This window comes from Salmo salar, chromosome ssa26 (genome assembly GCF_905237065.1).
Source record: "Salmo salar chromosome ssa26, Ssal_v3.1, whole genome shotgun sequence".
NCBI lineage: Eukaryota > Metazoa > Chordata > Actinopteri > Salmoniformes > Salmonidae > Salmo > Salmo salar.
In genome coordinates, this window is record NC_059467.1 from 18,263,309 (window position 1) to 18,277,900 (window position 14,592).

The 14,592-nt window shown below is 44.1% G+C and overlaps 1 protein-coding gene across 4 annotated transcripts in view; it reads right to left on the bottom strand.

The window, feature by feature from the left end:
- Positions 1 to 4,491: 4,491 nt before the first annotated feature.
- LOC106587205 (myotubularin-related protein 13) overlaps positions 4,492 to 14,592 on the bottom strand; it is a 154,619-nt gene continuing 144,518 nt past the window's right edge. For all 4 annotated transcript variants that reach the window (XM_014175341.2, XM_014175348.2, XM_014175346.2 and 1 more), the window contains 9 exons: positions 11,732 to 11,917; positions 8,806 to 8,932; positions 8,376 to 8,506; positions 7,172 to 7,396; positions 6,978 to 7,085; positions 6,570 to 6,760; positions 6,325 to 6,412; positions 6,096 to 6,227; positions 4,492 to 5,945 (listed from right to left, as the gene is read on the bottom strand). In XM_014175341.2, the coding sequence (XP_014030816.2) occupies positions 5,847 to 5,945; positions 6,096 to 6,227; positions 6,325 to 6,412; positions 6,570 to 6,760; positions 6,978 to 7,085; positions 7,172 to 7,396; positions 8,376 to 8,506; positions 8,806 to 8,932; positions 11,732 to 11,917 (1,287 nt within the window). In that variant the 3' untranslated portion in view covers positions 4,492 to 5,846. The remainder of the gene's footprint in view (positions 5,946 to 6,095; positions 6,228 to 6,324; positions 6,413 to 6,569; positions 6,761 to 6,977; positions 7,086 to 7,171; positions 7,397 to 8,375; positions 8,507 to 8,805; positions 8,933 to 11,731; positions 11,918 to 14,592) is intronic.

A 14,592-nucleotide genomic window follows, 5' to 3' on the forward strand; every position in this document is an offset into this window, starting at 1 on the left:
TTATACATAGCCATGATCGCATGGAGCTCCCTTCCATCTCCTATTACTCAAGCAAACAGCAAAATGACATTTAAAAAAGAAATGAAACAACATTTTATGAATTAGCGGTGACTGTGAGGGGACACACACAAACACACGTACACACAGACACACTAACACACACATTATTTTTGTTGTTGTATTGTTTGAATATCGTTGTATTTTAAATTTGTGTGACTGTCTATCAGTGTTTTGTTACTTGTCATGTGTTGTGTTTTTGTGGACACCAGGAAGAGTAGCTGCTGCTTCTGCTAGCAGCTAATGGGGATCCAAATGAACAAATAAATATAATATCTAGATCTGTGAAAAATGCAGGGACGTGATTCAGCAGGGATTCAGGCCGTTCTCAGTACTCGCTGTCAGGGAATGGCGAACTTAATCTCTGTGACTTAATTGCACAAGCCTCTACATTCCAAAAATAAAGCAAAAATATCTCTGACCCGTCTAACCCCGGCCCCATGTGTCTTAAGGAACCTTAATCCCCGCATCCAGTTTATCTGACGCCTGTCCAACAGATTATCATCTCAATAGATTTGAAATGGGAACATTCTTTCGGATGGTCTGGTAATTAATAAATCTCTTGCAGATTCCTGGTTTCTGGTTGAAATGTCTTCCCAGGGTGACCTCACAGATCTGAGTAGTGCACATGGGGGACCCTGGGCTCCGTAGGGTAGAGGTTTAGGGCCACTAACAATGTGGGCAGATTGACATAAGTACATGGATGGCCTCAGACAAATGGCACCAAGTGGGCCGAGGAAAAGCCAACACAGCAAACTCTTGTCTTACCCCCCAAAGCCAAGGAGAATCTGCCTGTCATGGCTATAAATTAATGTTAAAATCGTGCTCCAAGTAGGGGTCCAGGGGTGAGGTCCAGATAAGATCATTCCATGACTGTCCTAATGATTCACAAACATGATTCCCCTGAACTAAACTGACAAGTCGTGGCTTTGTTATACGGTATATTCTCATCCTTTCTGAAGAGTGGAAATGGATTCCCCAGAGTTGAGATCAATGGTGGGAGGAGTATTTAGTGAGTGTGCCCCCTGAAACTATGGGGTTCACAGAGCTGTGAATCACCCATGTACAATCCTGGGTCACACTGAAATAGCCAGTTTTGGTTAGAAGTGAACTACTTGTAGTTTAACTAGTAATTTCCTTACATTTTGCTGTAGCTTAGTTGTAGTTGAACTAAATTAAAATCTTGGTAGTGTTTTCAGTAGTTCATACATTTTTTCCATGTTGCAGTGTAGCTGACTACTGGAATTACACACTACGTTTTGTTGCAGAAATAAAATAAAATATGTAGGCAAGTAGGCACGATAGTAGGCAAGATTTAATTTTTCTAAATCTGACCTGCCTAATTCTCACTTGAAACATAGTTTTTGTGTTTATTAGGCAAAATGATATATTCTATTAACATCTGACCTTGCGATTTCAGATTTAGGGAAGATCATTTAGTTTGGATGTAGTGAACTGCTTTTTCAAAGTAACTTTAGTTAAGTAAACTATATATTTCTTAAGGGTAGCTTCAGTGTAGATTAACTTATTCCAGGACATAGCCCACATTGCTGATGTGCCCTGTAAACAAAACAAAAAAATAGCCATTGGGACCTGGGGATTTGGGAGGCCAATAAAAAACATTTGTTTCGTATTTATCACCTACCAGTCAATAGGGAGGTATTTTTAGGTCCATAGTCCTGCAACTAGAATTTATATTTAGAATACATTTCTTGGGATGAGAGCAAGAACTTTAACTATGACACTAGATATGACCAAAATTAATCAGAATCTTGAATTTCCAGTAGGTTTTGAATTCCATTTTGATTCGAGGGATTATTCTCCTAAACCACCAGGACTAATTACTATGAGCTAATGTGGAAAACATTCAGAATGCACAAAACTATAATGATATCTTACATTATTATATAACTTGACAATAAAACACCGTATGGCTCAACAGTTGCAGCACAAATATTAATAGTTTTTTTCTTGCACTTTTTGCAGTTATAGTGCATTCGGAAAGTATTCAGATCCGTTGACTTTTTTCCACATATCCGTTTACTTTTCCTACACACAATACCCCATAATGACAAAGCAAAAACAGGTTTAGATTTTTTAGCTAATTTATTAAAAATAAAAAACAGAAATATCTTATTTCTATGAGACTCGAAATTGAGCTCAGGTGCGTCATGTTTCCGTTGATCATCCTTGAGATGTTTCAACAATTTGATTGGAGTCAACCTGTGGTAAATTCAATTGATTGGACATGATTTGGAAAGGCACACACCTGTCTATATAAGGTCCCAGAGTTGACAGCGCATGTCAGAGGAAAAACCAAGCCAATGAGACAGGATTGTGGCGAGGCACAGATCTGGGGAAGGGTACCAAAAAATGTCTGCAGCATTGAAGGTCCCCAAGAAGACAGTGGCCTCCATCATTCTTAAATGGAAGAAGTTTGGTACCATCAAGACTCTTCCTAGAGCTGGCCAAACTGAGCAATCGTGGGAGCAGGGCTTTGGTCAGGGAGGTGACCAGGAACCCGATGGTCACTCTGACAGAGCTTCAGAACCTTGCAGAAGGACAACCATCTCTGCAGCACTCCACTAATCAGGCCTTTATGGTTGAGTGGCCAGACAGAAGCCGCTCCTCAGTAAAAGGCACGACAGCCCACTTGAAGTTTGCCAAAAGGCACCTAAAGGACTCCGACCATGAGAAACAAGATTCTCTGGTCTGATGAAACCAAGATTGAACTCTTTGGCCTGAATGCCAAGCGCCACGTCTGGAGGAAACCTGGCACCATCCGTACATGTACACTACCATTCAAAGTTTTGGGGTGACTTAGAAATGTCCTTTTGTTTTTGAAAGAAAATAACATTTATTATCCATTAAAATATCAAATTGATCTTCTGATCAGTGTAGACATTCCAGTGTAGACATTTAATGTTGTAAATGACTATTGTAGCTGGAAATGGCAGATTTTTTTATGGAATATCTATAGAGACGCATTATCAGCAACCATCACTCCTGTGTTCCAATGGCACGTTGTTAGCGAGAAATTGCCACGAAACTGAAGATCTCATACAACGCTGTGTACTACTCCCTTCACAGAACAGCACAAACTGTCTCTAACCAGAATAGAAAATGTGGGAGTTCCAGGTGCACAACTGAGCAAGAGGACAAGTACATTAAAGTGTCTAGTTTGAGAAACAGAGGCCTCACAAGTCCTCAACTGGCAGCTTCATTAAATTTCGAGTGCCATAGCCTAGGGTCTGAATACTTATGTAAATGTTCGTTTTTTATACATTTGCAAGAATGTCTAATAACCGGTTTTCGCTTTGGTATTGTGTAGATCAATGAGGAAAAACATGAATGTAATCCATTTTAGAATAAGGCTGAAAGGTAACAAAAATGTGGAAAGGGGGAATGGGTCTGAATACTTACCGAATGCACTGTACACTGTTGCACCTGGATAATTGTGTAACATTAACAAGGCCTCATGTCCTGCTCATCCTCATGTAATAGATTGTCTGTGTTAGTACATAACCTATCTATTTGTGAAATAGTCATAGAACAGTCAATGAACTACAATCACAGCGGTGAACCAATGAGTTTGGATTCATCGTCATCCTGTTGAGTGAGTCTTAAACCACTAACTTTCCTTAAGGTACTGAGGAGTCCCAATGGCTCCATTCCTGAAAATCCAGCCAGATCCCCACTTCCGCCTCATCCCTTTCGTCATGGGCGGAGGCGTAAATCCACTCCTCCAGGGGGCAGCTAAATATGGAGAGACCTGCCAGAGAAGCGTCTGTCCAGATGTTAGCCAGCACTGCACCTGCTCGCAGTACAAGCCAGCTGGGAGAGTGCTCAGGATAAGGAACACGTCCACAATGTCTTCTAGAAAACTTCAGTTTAGGGCTTTCCCGCCTTCTTGCTGTGGGACGGGTCTCTCCAGGACCAGGAGTGCCTTCGAGTCCCGCCAAGCAGGCGCCAGTGGCTCTGTGTTGGGTTTCTTGCCTAGTTCCTTACTCATTGTTGGAAGTGAAACATCCTTGCCAAGCCCAGTTTTGGCTCAGGCCATCTGAACTATTCTGCTGCAGTGGTGTCTGCTTACCTTTCATGAGAAAAGAGAGACTATTTTTAACAAGAGGAGAGGTTCATAACAAGCCAAACCTATTTCAAGTGGCTTAGATTAGGTTCAGGTTTGTTCACTGTATCTTGTAACCTATTATCTGCAAATAAATGAGGTATTTTGCAACCTTCAACAGGAGACTTATGGCGCCAGAGTATGCTCTCATCCATTTTAGATGTAGGTGGCATCTAAGGGGCTATTATTGTAAGATTGAAAAAAAGCACTTGTCAGTAGCCACATAATTCATCATTAGTAAATTCTCTTAATCTCAAATATATGCAGCTGTCATATGTACTGTAAAATAATCACACTAATCATCTGGCTAGTTCAAGTACTCTTGATTTATTTCCAAAAAAACATTAGTATCAACACAAAACATGGTACAAAAGATACAGTAACATATATCTTCTCAAATAGCTTCTGAAATGACTTTGATGCTCTTTTTTGCTTTGTTATCTCAAACTGGAAGATGCAGACAACAGATGAAACAAACCACACTGACTGATTTATTTAAAAGCCCTTAAGACAGTCTTTCTGGATATTCTGAGAAATATAGTCAACTCCCCTTCATCTAACACACAATGGCTCATAGTCAGTCTCATCAAAGACAGGAAACAAGGTTACTATACTTGTACATACAAGACAATACATACAAAACTGCAGAATTGTAAAGTTGGTCTTATTACAGATAAGATTAGAAAAGCATACACATGTTATATATAAAAAATAGGAAATATCACATGAGTATTTACATAAAACATTAAGCCACCACACTTTAACAACATGAGTTACTCTTTTAATAAAAAATAAAAAATTACATCACAAGAACAAACAAACTGTTATCCATGAGTCAAAACATTCATAGTGTATGTTTAAAAATAGAGGACATCACTTGCTTAAATATAAAATGTCAGGAAAATGTTTGGAACTTTAGTGTATTTCTTCTCTTCCAATTTGTCTTGATAAGGAAAAAGGTCCTTATGTACATCATTATAAAGTCATGCCTTTGGCCTGGCTGTTCGCTTCAGTAAGAAAATCTATCATTCTATATGGAGTGCATATTATAGAACTAAGTGCAAACAAATGGCCTTGTCATATTGTGCATTTTCAAAACCTCTGAGTTTTCGGTGGTTTATACCTTTCATCAAGCAGCAATACCTTTTCCTCGTTGTAAAATATCTGAAATAAATTATCTTGTATGCTTTATATATCTTAGTTTACTGTATATATTGAACCCACAGTTTAAAATGGCCAGTGCTATTGCTTTTATCTATTTACAACTGAAATGGCATAAACTATACTTTGTAATGCTCAGGCATCCGTTTTTTCCATTTACTTTTCACTACAAGTGTTGATCCCTGTAGCAGTAACAAGGTACAGTACAGAAAGAGCTGATGGCAGAGACCAGGGCACATTCATCAACTTATGCCAAAGCTGTCAGACAGACAGAGTGACAACTGCTTGAAGTCCTGCAAGGCAGCAGAACGGATGGATGGATAACATAGCCTCCACTAACAGGCACTTAGATCACTGTGGTCCTCATGGTAAAGCCACTCCCATGGTGACTGAGCTGAATATGTACTGTAGATATGTGCCCATAGTCTCCGTGCTCAGTCACCTTGCTGCACCTAGTGCTAATGCTGTGACCTGACCACACCCCGGCTGGGGAGTTCAGAGGTCAAGCATCGGAGATGCAGCTCTGGATCTTGTCCATCCACTGATGGGCGCTCTGGGCATCCGAGGCGCAGAAGTTGTACACTCGCTTGGTGGTCTTCAGCTGCAATGACAACACCCAACCAATGGTTAAACAGTGACAGGAGAGATGGGATGTGACATACAGAGCCTGATACTGCCATGGCTGGAGTGTGTTCTACCACAGAACAGATCACAAGCAGACAGAGGAATGGAGAACCAGAGAGACACTCACGTCGAAGAAGGCCTTCTCACTGATGTGTTTAGGAGCTCCTATGGTGGGGGTGGAGATCAGAGCTGACTCCACCTCCGCCAGGTCAATGTGGCCCCGGCAGTTAGTGTCCTCCCCCGTGTCGTAGTACCTCAGCTGGGACATCACACACACATATAACACCTCTGGCATAGGACTGGAGACATTACGTGGAACAGACCGGTAGCAACATACAACATGCTGTAATACTTACTTGGTGTTTTGTAATGTCCAAAACAAACCAGCGAGGTTTCCATCCTTTCAGCAGTGCTCCTCGTTTGTACAGAATCCCCTCAAATGATCTGAAAAACACACCATTAAGATGAATTGAAAACATCTGCTTGGTAGAGAGATTCTGTCTATCCGTCAACGCTTTACAGAAGACTTGGGTGAGGAAACAGGAGTAATTAGAAGTCCTGGCCCCTGTTTGCTGTCTCAGTGCTGGGAGTGGAGACCCACCTGTTTTCCTCGTTCTTGGGGGTGAACTGGTTGTAGAGTGTGGCGGCCCGGCGGTTGACCCCGTTAGTGGCAGTGGGGCTGCTGTCCTCCCCCAAGCCAGTGTCAGGCAGGTGCAGTATGGATCGTCTCTGGAACGCCTGCAGACTGGACGTGGGGATTAGCCCCGAGGTGGACGCAGACTGCTTGCGGAGCTGCAAAACCGACAAAACAGATGGAATAAGAAAAGCAATGAAACATCAGTCAAAACATCCTCCCAATGTTCTGTGTCACAGATTGACGAGTCAAACAATGCTGTTTAGCTGAACCTTCCAGTAAACAAGAGCGGAGTTCAGGCTAAGTAAGGCTTATGGGAAACAGGAGTCGGGGGAAGAGGAGAAAACATGGGAAAGTGTGTTGTGTTTGTCTTACATTTCCCTCCTGTTTGAGGTCCTCCTGGATGCTGACTCTAACCATCTCCAGAGTGGCCTGCCACCTCTCTGGTGCTTGGCTCATCTCCCCCTCCAGCCGCTCTATGTCCTGCAACAACAGAAGGGCTCTCATCAGTATCAGGCACATAGTCAGGCATGGATAACATCATCCCAACTCAGACTTTTAGAACTCACAGCCAGGAGCTTGGTGATGGCGTCAGGCTGGGCGCGCCCCACACTGCTGTAGCAGGGCCACACGATTCTCCTCTTGCTGGTGGCGATGGTGTCTGTCTCCTCCATGCTCTCTGACCTGACAGCCAGCATCCTCCAGTCATAGGATGGGCCTGTGCACAGGGTCTCCCCCGTGAAGAAGTCCCACATCCTCAAAGCAGGGATGCTGATAGAGGGCTTGAGCACTGGCTAAATAACATATGAAACAAATAAATTATTTATGATAATCTGATATGTTGACACTGATAATACATGAGACAAATATCTATTTTGGCTTGTTTGAAATCAAGTCTGTAGAGTAGAGTTCTCTCCCCAATGATGTGAATCTGTCCAATCTCTCAGTGAGCACACCACTGTATACAGCCAGTGGGAAAGAATGTGGCCCACCGGACCTAACACTTCCCTGAGCACTTAATCACATCGGGGCCCGGGGTGCACAAACACGCAGGCTGTTTTCCTCCACCTCCTGCTGATTTATACGCCCCTGGAATAATGGGTACAGCCGCCGCGATCGCTGGCCAGCGGGAAGAGGATTTGCAGTTCCCATGAACACAACTAACCCATTGGGATGGACTTTGAAGTTGAACACCAGACATATGCCAAGACAAAACAGCAATATCAGAAAGTCCCTGTCAGGGAGTTGGAAGTGGCTAAGCAAGACGCTTCCTTTACGACCACAGATATTAAAAGATCCCGAACAACACTGATAAGAAACTGCTCCAGAGTTCAGCTGGGCTCTCCTGGGCCTGTGACTCACGGTCTTCACCAACATCAACAGTCCGCTACAGAACATTCAGCAGGACTGGGAGAGGAACACTGGAAGGTCACCACAATAAGGCATCATCTGGTGCAAGATAGTGGCAGACTGGCCATCCATCATTGTGGATGTCATCTGGGAGAGATCTGAAGTTTTAGGAGCTGGACTGGCTGCTCTGGAAAGTGTGAAGATCCCTGCATCTCTACTGAGGATGTTCTACGGAGGATGTCCAGAACAAGAGAACTTGGGTGTGAGTAAGTGAGTGAACTAGAGAAAAGGCCATTGGGGATCTGGCTGACAAACACAAACAGAATGAAGTACCAACGCTATGTATCAGAGATGGCAGAAAACTGCTTGGGGAGTTGCAACACACAAGACACACAAACAAAGACGACACAGACAAGCACTCACCTCAGCCTCTGTGGGACTGTACAGGTAGTTGAAGAACAGTGGACTCCTCCGGTGCATTCTGCTGATACACTCCCAGATACAGACCCCCCTCCTGGCCTGCTTGTCTCCCGGCTTGTCCTCGAACAATGTGCCTTTTGAAGAGTGAGACAAAGATGAGTTTGTTCAACAGGCTGAGACACACTACCACTATTAGCTGACAAATCCCTGATCTAAGAGAATAGGATCTAGGTAATTTAGAAGTGTTTCACTGAAACATGTCAGTATCTTGAAATACCTGACCCATTACACTATCATTTCACAGACAGAACAGTAGTTTCAACACTCTGCCTGTTGAAGCCGGCAACTCTGCCAAAGACTTTAAATACATGTACAGATCTTAATGGCTTTACTGTTAAATCATCCCTTTACACTGTATTTGTAATATACCGACCATGCTCCAGGCGTTCGTAGTCGGAGTCCAGGAGGAAGTTCTTGAAGCGGTTGGAGATGTAGTGGTATGCCAGGAACTTCAGATAGTGCTGATTAAACTCAAACTCCAAAGGGCACTGGTCCTGGATCTGCGATGAGAGGAGATATATATTAGAGGTCGACCGATTAATCGGAATGACCGATTAATTAGGGCCGATTTCAAGTTTTCATAACAATCGTTAATCGGTATTTTTGCCCAGCGATATGCAGATTTTTTTTTACACCTTTATTTAACTAGGCAAGTCAGATTAAGAACACATTCTTATTTTCAATGACGGCCTAGGAACAGGGGTTAACTGCCTTGTTCAGGGGGGATTCGGGGATTCGTTTTTGCAACCTTCCGGTTACTAGTCCAACGTTCTAACCACCTGCCTTACATTGCACTCCACGAGGAGCCTGCATGGCAGGCTGACTACCTGTTACGCGAGGGCAGCAAGAAGCCAAGGTAAGTTGCTAGCTAGCATTAAACTTATCTTATAAAAAACTATCAATCTTAACATAATCACTAGTTAACTACACATGGTTGATGATATTACTAGTTTATCTAACGTGTCCTGCGTTGCATATAATCGATGCGGTGCCTGTTAATTTCTCATTGAATCACAGCCTACTTCGACAAACGGGTGATGATTTAACAAGCGCATTTGCGAAAAAAGCACTTTAAACCTGCATATTTAGTTAATATTGCCTGCTAACATTAATTTGTGTCACTTCTCTAACGTTCCGTGCAAGCAGTCAGGGTATATACATCAGTTTGGGCCGCCTGGCTCATTGCGAACTGTGTCCATTTATTCCTAACAAAGGGCGTAATTAATTTGCCAGAATTGTACATAATTATGACATAACATTGAAGGTTGTGCAATGTAACAGGAATATTTAGACTTAGGTATGCCACCCGTTAGATAAAATACGGAACGGTTCGGTATTTCACTGAAATAATAAACGATTCGTTTTCGAAATGATAGTTTCCGGATTCGACCATATTAATGACAGAAGGCTCGTATTTCTGTGTGTTATTATGTTATAATTAAATCTATGATTTGATATTTGATAGAGCAGTCTGACTGAGCGATGGTAGGCAGCAGCAGGCTTGTAAGCATTCATTCAAACAGCACCTTCGTGCGTTTCTCCAGCAGCTCTTTGCAATTCTTCAAGCATTGCACTGTTTATGACTTCAAGCCTATCAACCCCCGAGATTAGGCTGGTGTAACCCATGTGAAATGGCTAGCTAGTTAGCGGGTGCGTGCTAATAGCGTTTCAAACGTCACTCGCTCTGAGACTTGGGAGTGGTTGTTCCCCTTGCTCTACATGGGTAACGCTGCTTCAAGGGTGGCTGTTGTCGATGTGTTCCTGGTTCGAGCCCAGGTTGGAGCGAGGAGAGGGACGGAAGCTATACTGTTACACTGGCAATACTAAAGTGCCTATAAGAACATCCAATAGTCAAAGGTATATGAAATACAAATCGTATATAGAGAGAAATAGTCCTATAATTCCTACAACCTAAAACTTCTTACCTGGAAATATTGAAGACTCATGTTAAAAGGAACCACCAGCTTTCATATGTTCTCATGTTCTGAGCAAGGAACTGAAACGTTAGCTTTTTTACATGGCACATATTGCACTTTTACTTTCTTTTCCAACACTTTGTTTTTGCATTATTTAAACCAAATTGAACATGTTTCATTATTTATTTGAGGCTAAATTTATAGTATTTATGTATTATATTAAGTTAAAATAAGTGTGTTAAGGGAATTTTCAATTCCAATCATGCATTTAATCTTTAACCAATTTCCCTAGGTTTGTAAGACCCTGGGTTCACTAATAATTGGGCAAAGTCTCAGATTTTATAAAAAAAAGTTCAAAGATCTTTATTCATGAGGGCTCTAAAATCAAAAATGAAGACTCAGTCCTTTTATAATACACACACATATATATATATATATGACACATTGTGATGGCTGGATCATGTCCCTGTGTTATGACTACAGATGGGTCCGTTATGAATACATACGCTCCCCATTACCGGCAGAATCAAATGGAGACCAGGGAGCAAAAGCCAGTGACTGACATCATTCTCAGACAAAAGCTGGGCCGAGCTAGAAGGCAGCATCCCCGTCCAGCAATGTGCAGCAGCAAGAGGACCTTGCCGATCTTTTGCATGTTTTGGGCCATCTGGGCGTACTGGCGAAAACAACAGCTGTTTCTGAGATGAGGAACTTCTATTTTCAGAAACTCATCAAATTCCCTCTCCCCTGTTTATCGCACTTCAGCCCCAGAGAACCTCTGTCAGGCCTCCTTGGCAGACGCCCCTCCAGTTTCAAAAGACAAACTCAGAAACTATGTGTTGATGTAAGTGTATGGGAGTTGGCCTGCTGGACCCTTGGGGACACAGAAAACACAACGTTCTCTAAAGTTAGCATTTGAGCATGTAAAACTCAATCCACTTCAGCTGCACCCTCCACATCATCCTCACAGCAACCCCCCCTCGCCTTCCGAGGAGAGACTTTTAATCCCCACAACTGCAATTTTCCCACTCAGTGCTCGAAACACTGAGGAAATGCATAGGGGATGGTGAAACACACTAGCACGGAAAGCACAGCGCTGACCGTGGGGTTCACAGACCATCTGGGCAACAGCACTGCTGCTGAAACTCCCCAGCGTACAACTCTGTCTAAATTACTTATCCGATGGGGGGATTGCAGAGTACAAAAACTCAACCGAGTCCATAGATAATGACAGCTGAGTCTCTCTCCTCCTCCTTTTCGATGAAGGAATGTGATGAGCTCATGGAGGAGGTATGGTGAGAGGGAGGAGAGGGGGTGAAGAGGTGTGTGGATGGGGGGTAATGAAAGGGGTGTGGGCCTCGGTGGTGGGTGTGCAAGGCTTGCCTGGTGCACGCAGTCCAGGAACTGCAGGAAGATGGGCGTGAAACCGCTGCCCTGGCTGCTGGGGGTGAGGTTGGAGCGCTGGCTGAACTTGTGGCCGAAGGACAGCCACTCCTTCTCCAGCAGCACCTGGAAGCCCTCCAGAGTCCGGTAGAACGGGTCACTCAGCAGCTGGACCAGGGACACCACCTGGAGGGAGAGAGAAAGGGAGAGGGAGAAAGAGAGAGAACATCGGCAAGAGAAACACCGAGAAAGAGAAAAAGAGAGATACAGGGGGAGTTAGAGTGTGGGAGAAAATGTTTTAATAAAAAACTCCAAGTCCTTTAAAACTCTGAAGACTGACTAAGCTGCCAACTGTCGATGGCGTGACAAGGACTTCAGAGTTCTGTGACAGAGGGGTAGGTGACCAGGAAAGGGCTCCATTGACCCTGTTTTCAAAACCAGTAACCTCTGTTCTCCCTGGTCTGTTACACTACCTTTTGAATCCTCTCCCTCTATACGCAGTGGGCCGGTTACGGCTGATTTCTGTAAGAGCGTGTCGTCTGACTGTACACATGCTGCCGGCACTTGGCCTGGATCCCTTGCCGTTTCAGCTAACCGATGAGCCCTGACGCATGTGGAATGAATGAAGAAAACAGATAACACTCCCTCTCTAGTGCACCACTGTACCCTCCAAAAAAAGTGGGCTTTCTGAAAAGTTATCTTCATCACAGCCCAGCGGTCCTCCCCAGTACAGACCTGAACTCCTAAATGACCATAGCACCATCACTGAAGAGGGGGCTATTAGAAAGGAAAGAGGGGAGAGCGAGAAACACAGGGATCTGCTTCTCCTCTGCTGGGTGTCTATGAGTTGGTCAGGAAACTGAAGAGCCAAGGCATATGGAGCCCATTTCCTGGAGCAAGGCTGATCAGGCCCCACCGTGATGAGCAAGATGCTCTGGGCCTGACACGGGCCAGGCACTGGAAGCGAGGCTGCGCCTGTGCTTTTACACGGCAGCCCTGGGCTTTACGGGACCAGTAAACACATTTGGAGGCCACACACACACACACACACACACACACACACACACACACGCCATCCCCAATAACACACGCTTACTTAGCAAGACAGCATGGAAAATGTGAGCTCACAGTGCAAAAATGTGACAAAACGCTGAGCGAACAGGAAAAGAAAATTGATGAGGATAAAAACAAGCACTTTCACGATTGAAATCCGTATATAATGACATAGGGTCCTACAGCCTCAGCATCGTTTCACCACATTTCAGCATGGTGTACTAATCAAGTCGTTGAAACTAATGGCGTAGCTTTGTATTTGACCTGATAATATGATGACCTATTTCCTTATTTGTAAGTGTAGACCAGGGTTGTCAAACTCATTTTGCCATGGGGGCCAATGAGGTCCGGAGGGAAAATGTGTCATCTTTCTTCAATATTGGCCTCTATGCATCATTTTTTGAATTTTCTATGCTTCCTGACTGTCTAGCTTTCATTTAGTTGATAATTAGCAAATTATCATTGCTACACAGTTTCGATTTGGTTTTAGCCATTTCAAGTATATCGAGTTTCTCTCCCCCCCCAAAAACGATATAAACTCAGCAAAAAAAGGAAACGTCCCTCTTGACGGCTAAACACCGCCGATTTCTACACATTTTTATTAAAATAAGATTTTAACCCTAACCACACTGCTAACCTTATGCTTAACCATAAATTAAGACCAAAAAGCTAATTTTTGGAGCCCATTTCCTGGAGCAAGGCTAACTTCACAGATCTTCCTTGTAAAGGGTTTAAACACTGTTTCCCATGCTTGTTCAATGAACCATAAACAATGAATGAACATGCACCTGTGGAACAGTCATTAAGACACTAACAGCTTACAGAAGGTAGGCAATTAAGGTCACAGTTATGAAAACTTAGGACACTAAAGCCTTTCTACGGACTGTGAAAAACGCCAAAAGAAAGATGCCCAGGGTCCCTAAATTGTAAAGTTCGTACTGTGAGACGCCTAAGACAGCTCTACAGGGAGACAGGACAGACAGCTGATCGTCCTCGCAGTGGCAGACCACGTGTAACAACATCTGCACAGGATCGGTACATCCGAACATCACACCTGCGGGACAGGTACAGGATGGCAACAACTGCCCGAGTTACACCAGGAACGCACAATCCCTCCATCAGTGCTCAGACTGTCAGCAATAGGCTGAGAGAGGCTGGACTGAGGGCTTGTAGGCTTGTTGTAAGGCAGGTCCTCACCAGACATCACCGGCAACAACGTCGCATATGGCACAAACCCACCGTCGCTGGACCAGACAGGACTGGCAAAAAGTGCTCTTCTTTGACGAGTTGCGGTTTTGTCTCACCAGGGGTGATGGTCGGATTCGTGTTTATCGTCGAAGGAATGAGCGTTACACCAAGGTATGTCCTCTGGAGCGGGATCGATTTGGAGGTGGAGGGTCCGTCATAGTCTGGGGCGGTGTGTCAGCATCATCGGACTGAGCTTGTTGTCATTGCAGGCAATCTCAACGCTGTGCGTTACAGGGAAGACATCCTCCTCCCTCATGTGGTACCCTTCCTGCAGGCTCATCCTGACATGACCCTCCAGCATGACAAAACCACCAGCCATACTGCTCGCTTTGTGCGTGATTTCCTGCAAGACAGGAATGTCAGTGTTCTGCCATGGCCAGCGAAGAGCCCGGATCTCAATCTCCTTGAGCACGTCTGGGACCTGTTGGATTGGAGGGTGAGGGCTAGGGCCATTCCCCCCAGAAATGTCCGGGAACTTGCAGGTGCCTTGGTGGAAGAGCGGGGTAACATCTCACAGCAAGAACTGGCAAATCTGGTGCAGTCCATGAGGAGGAGATGCA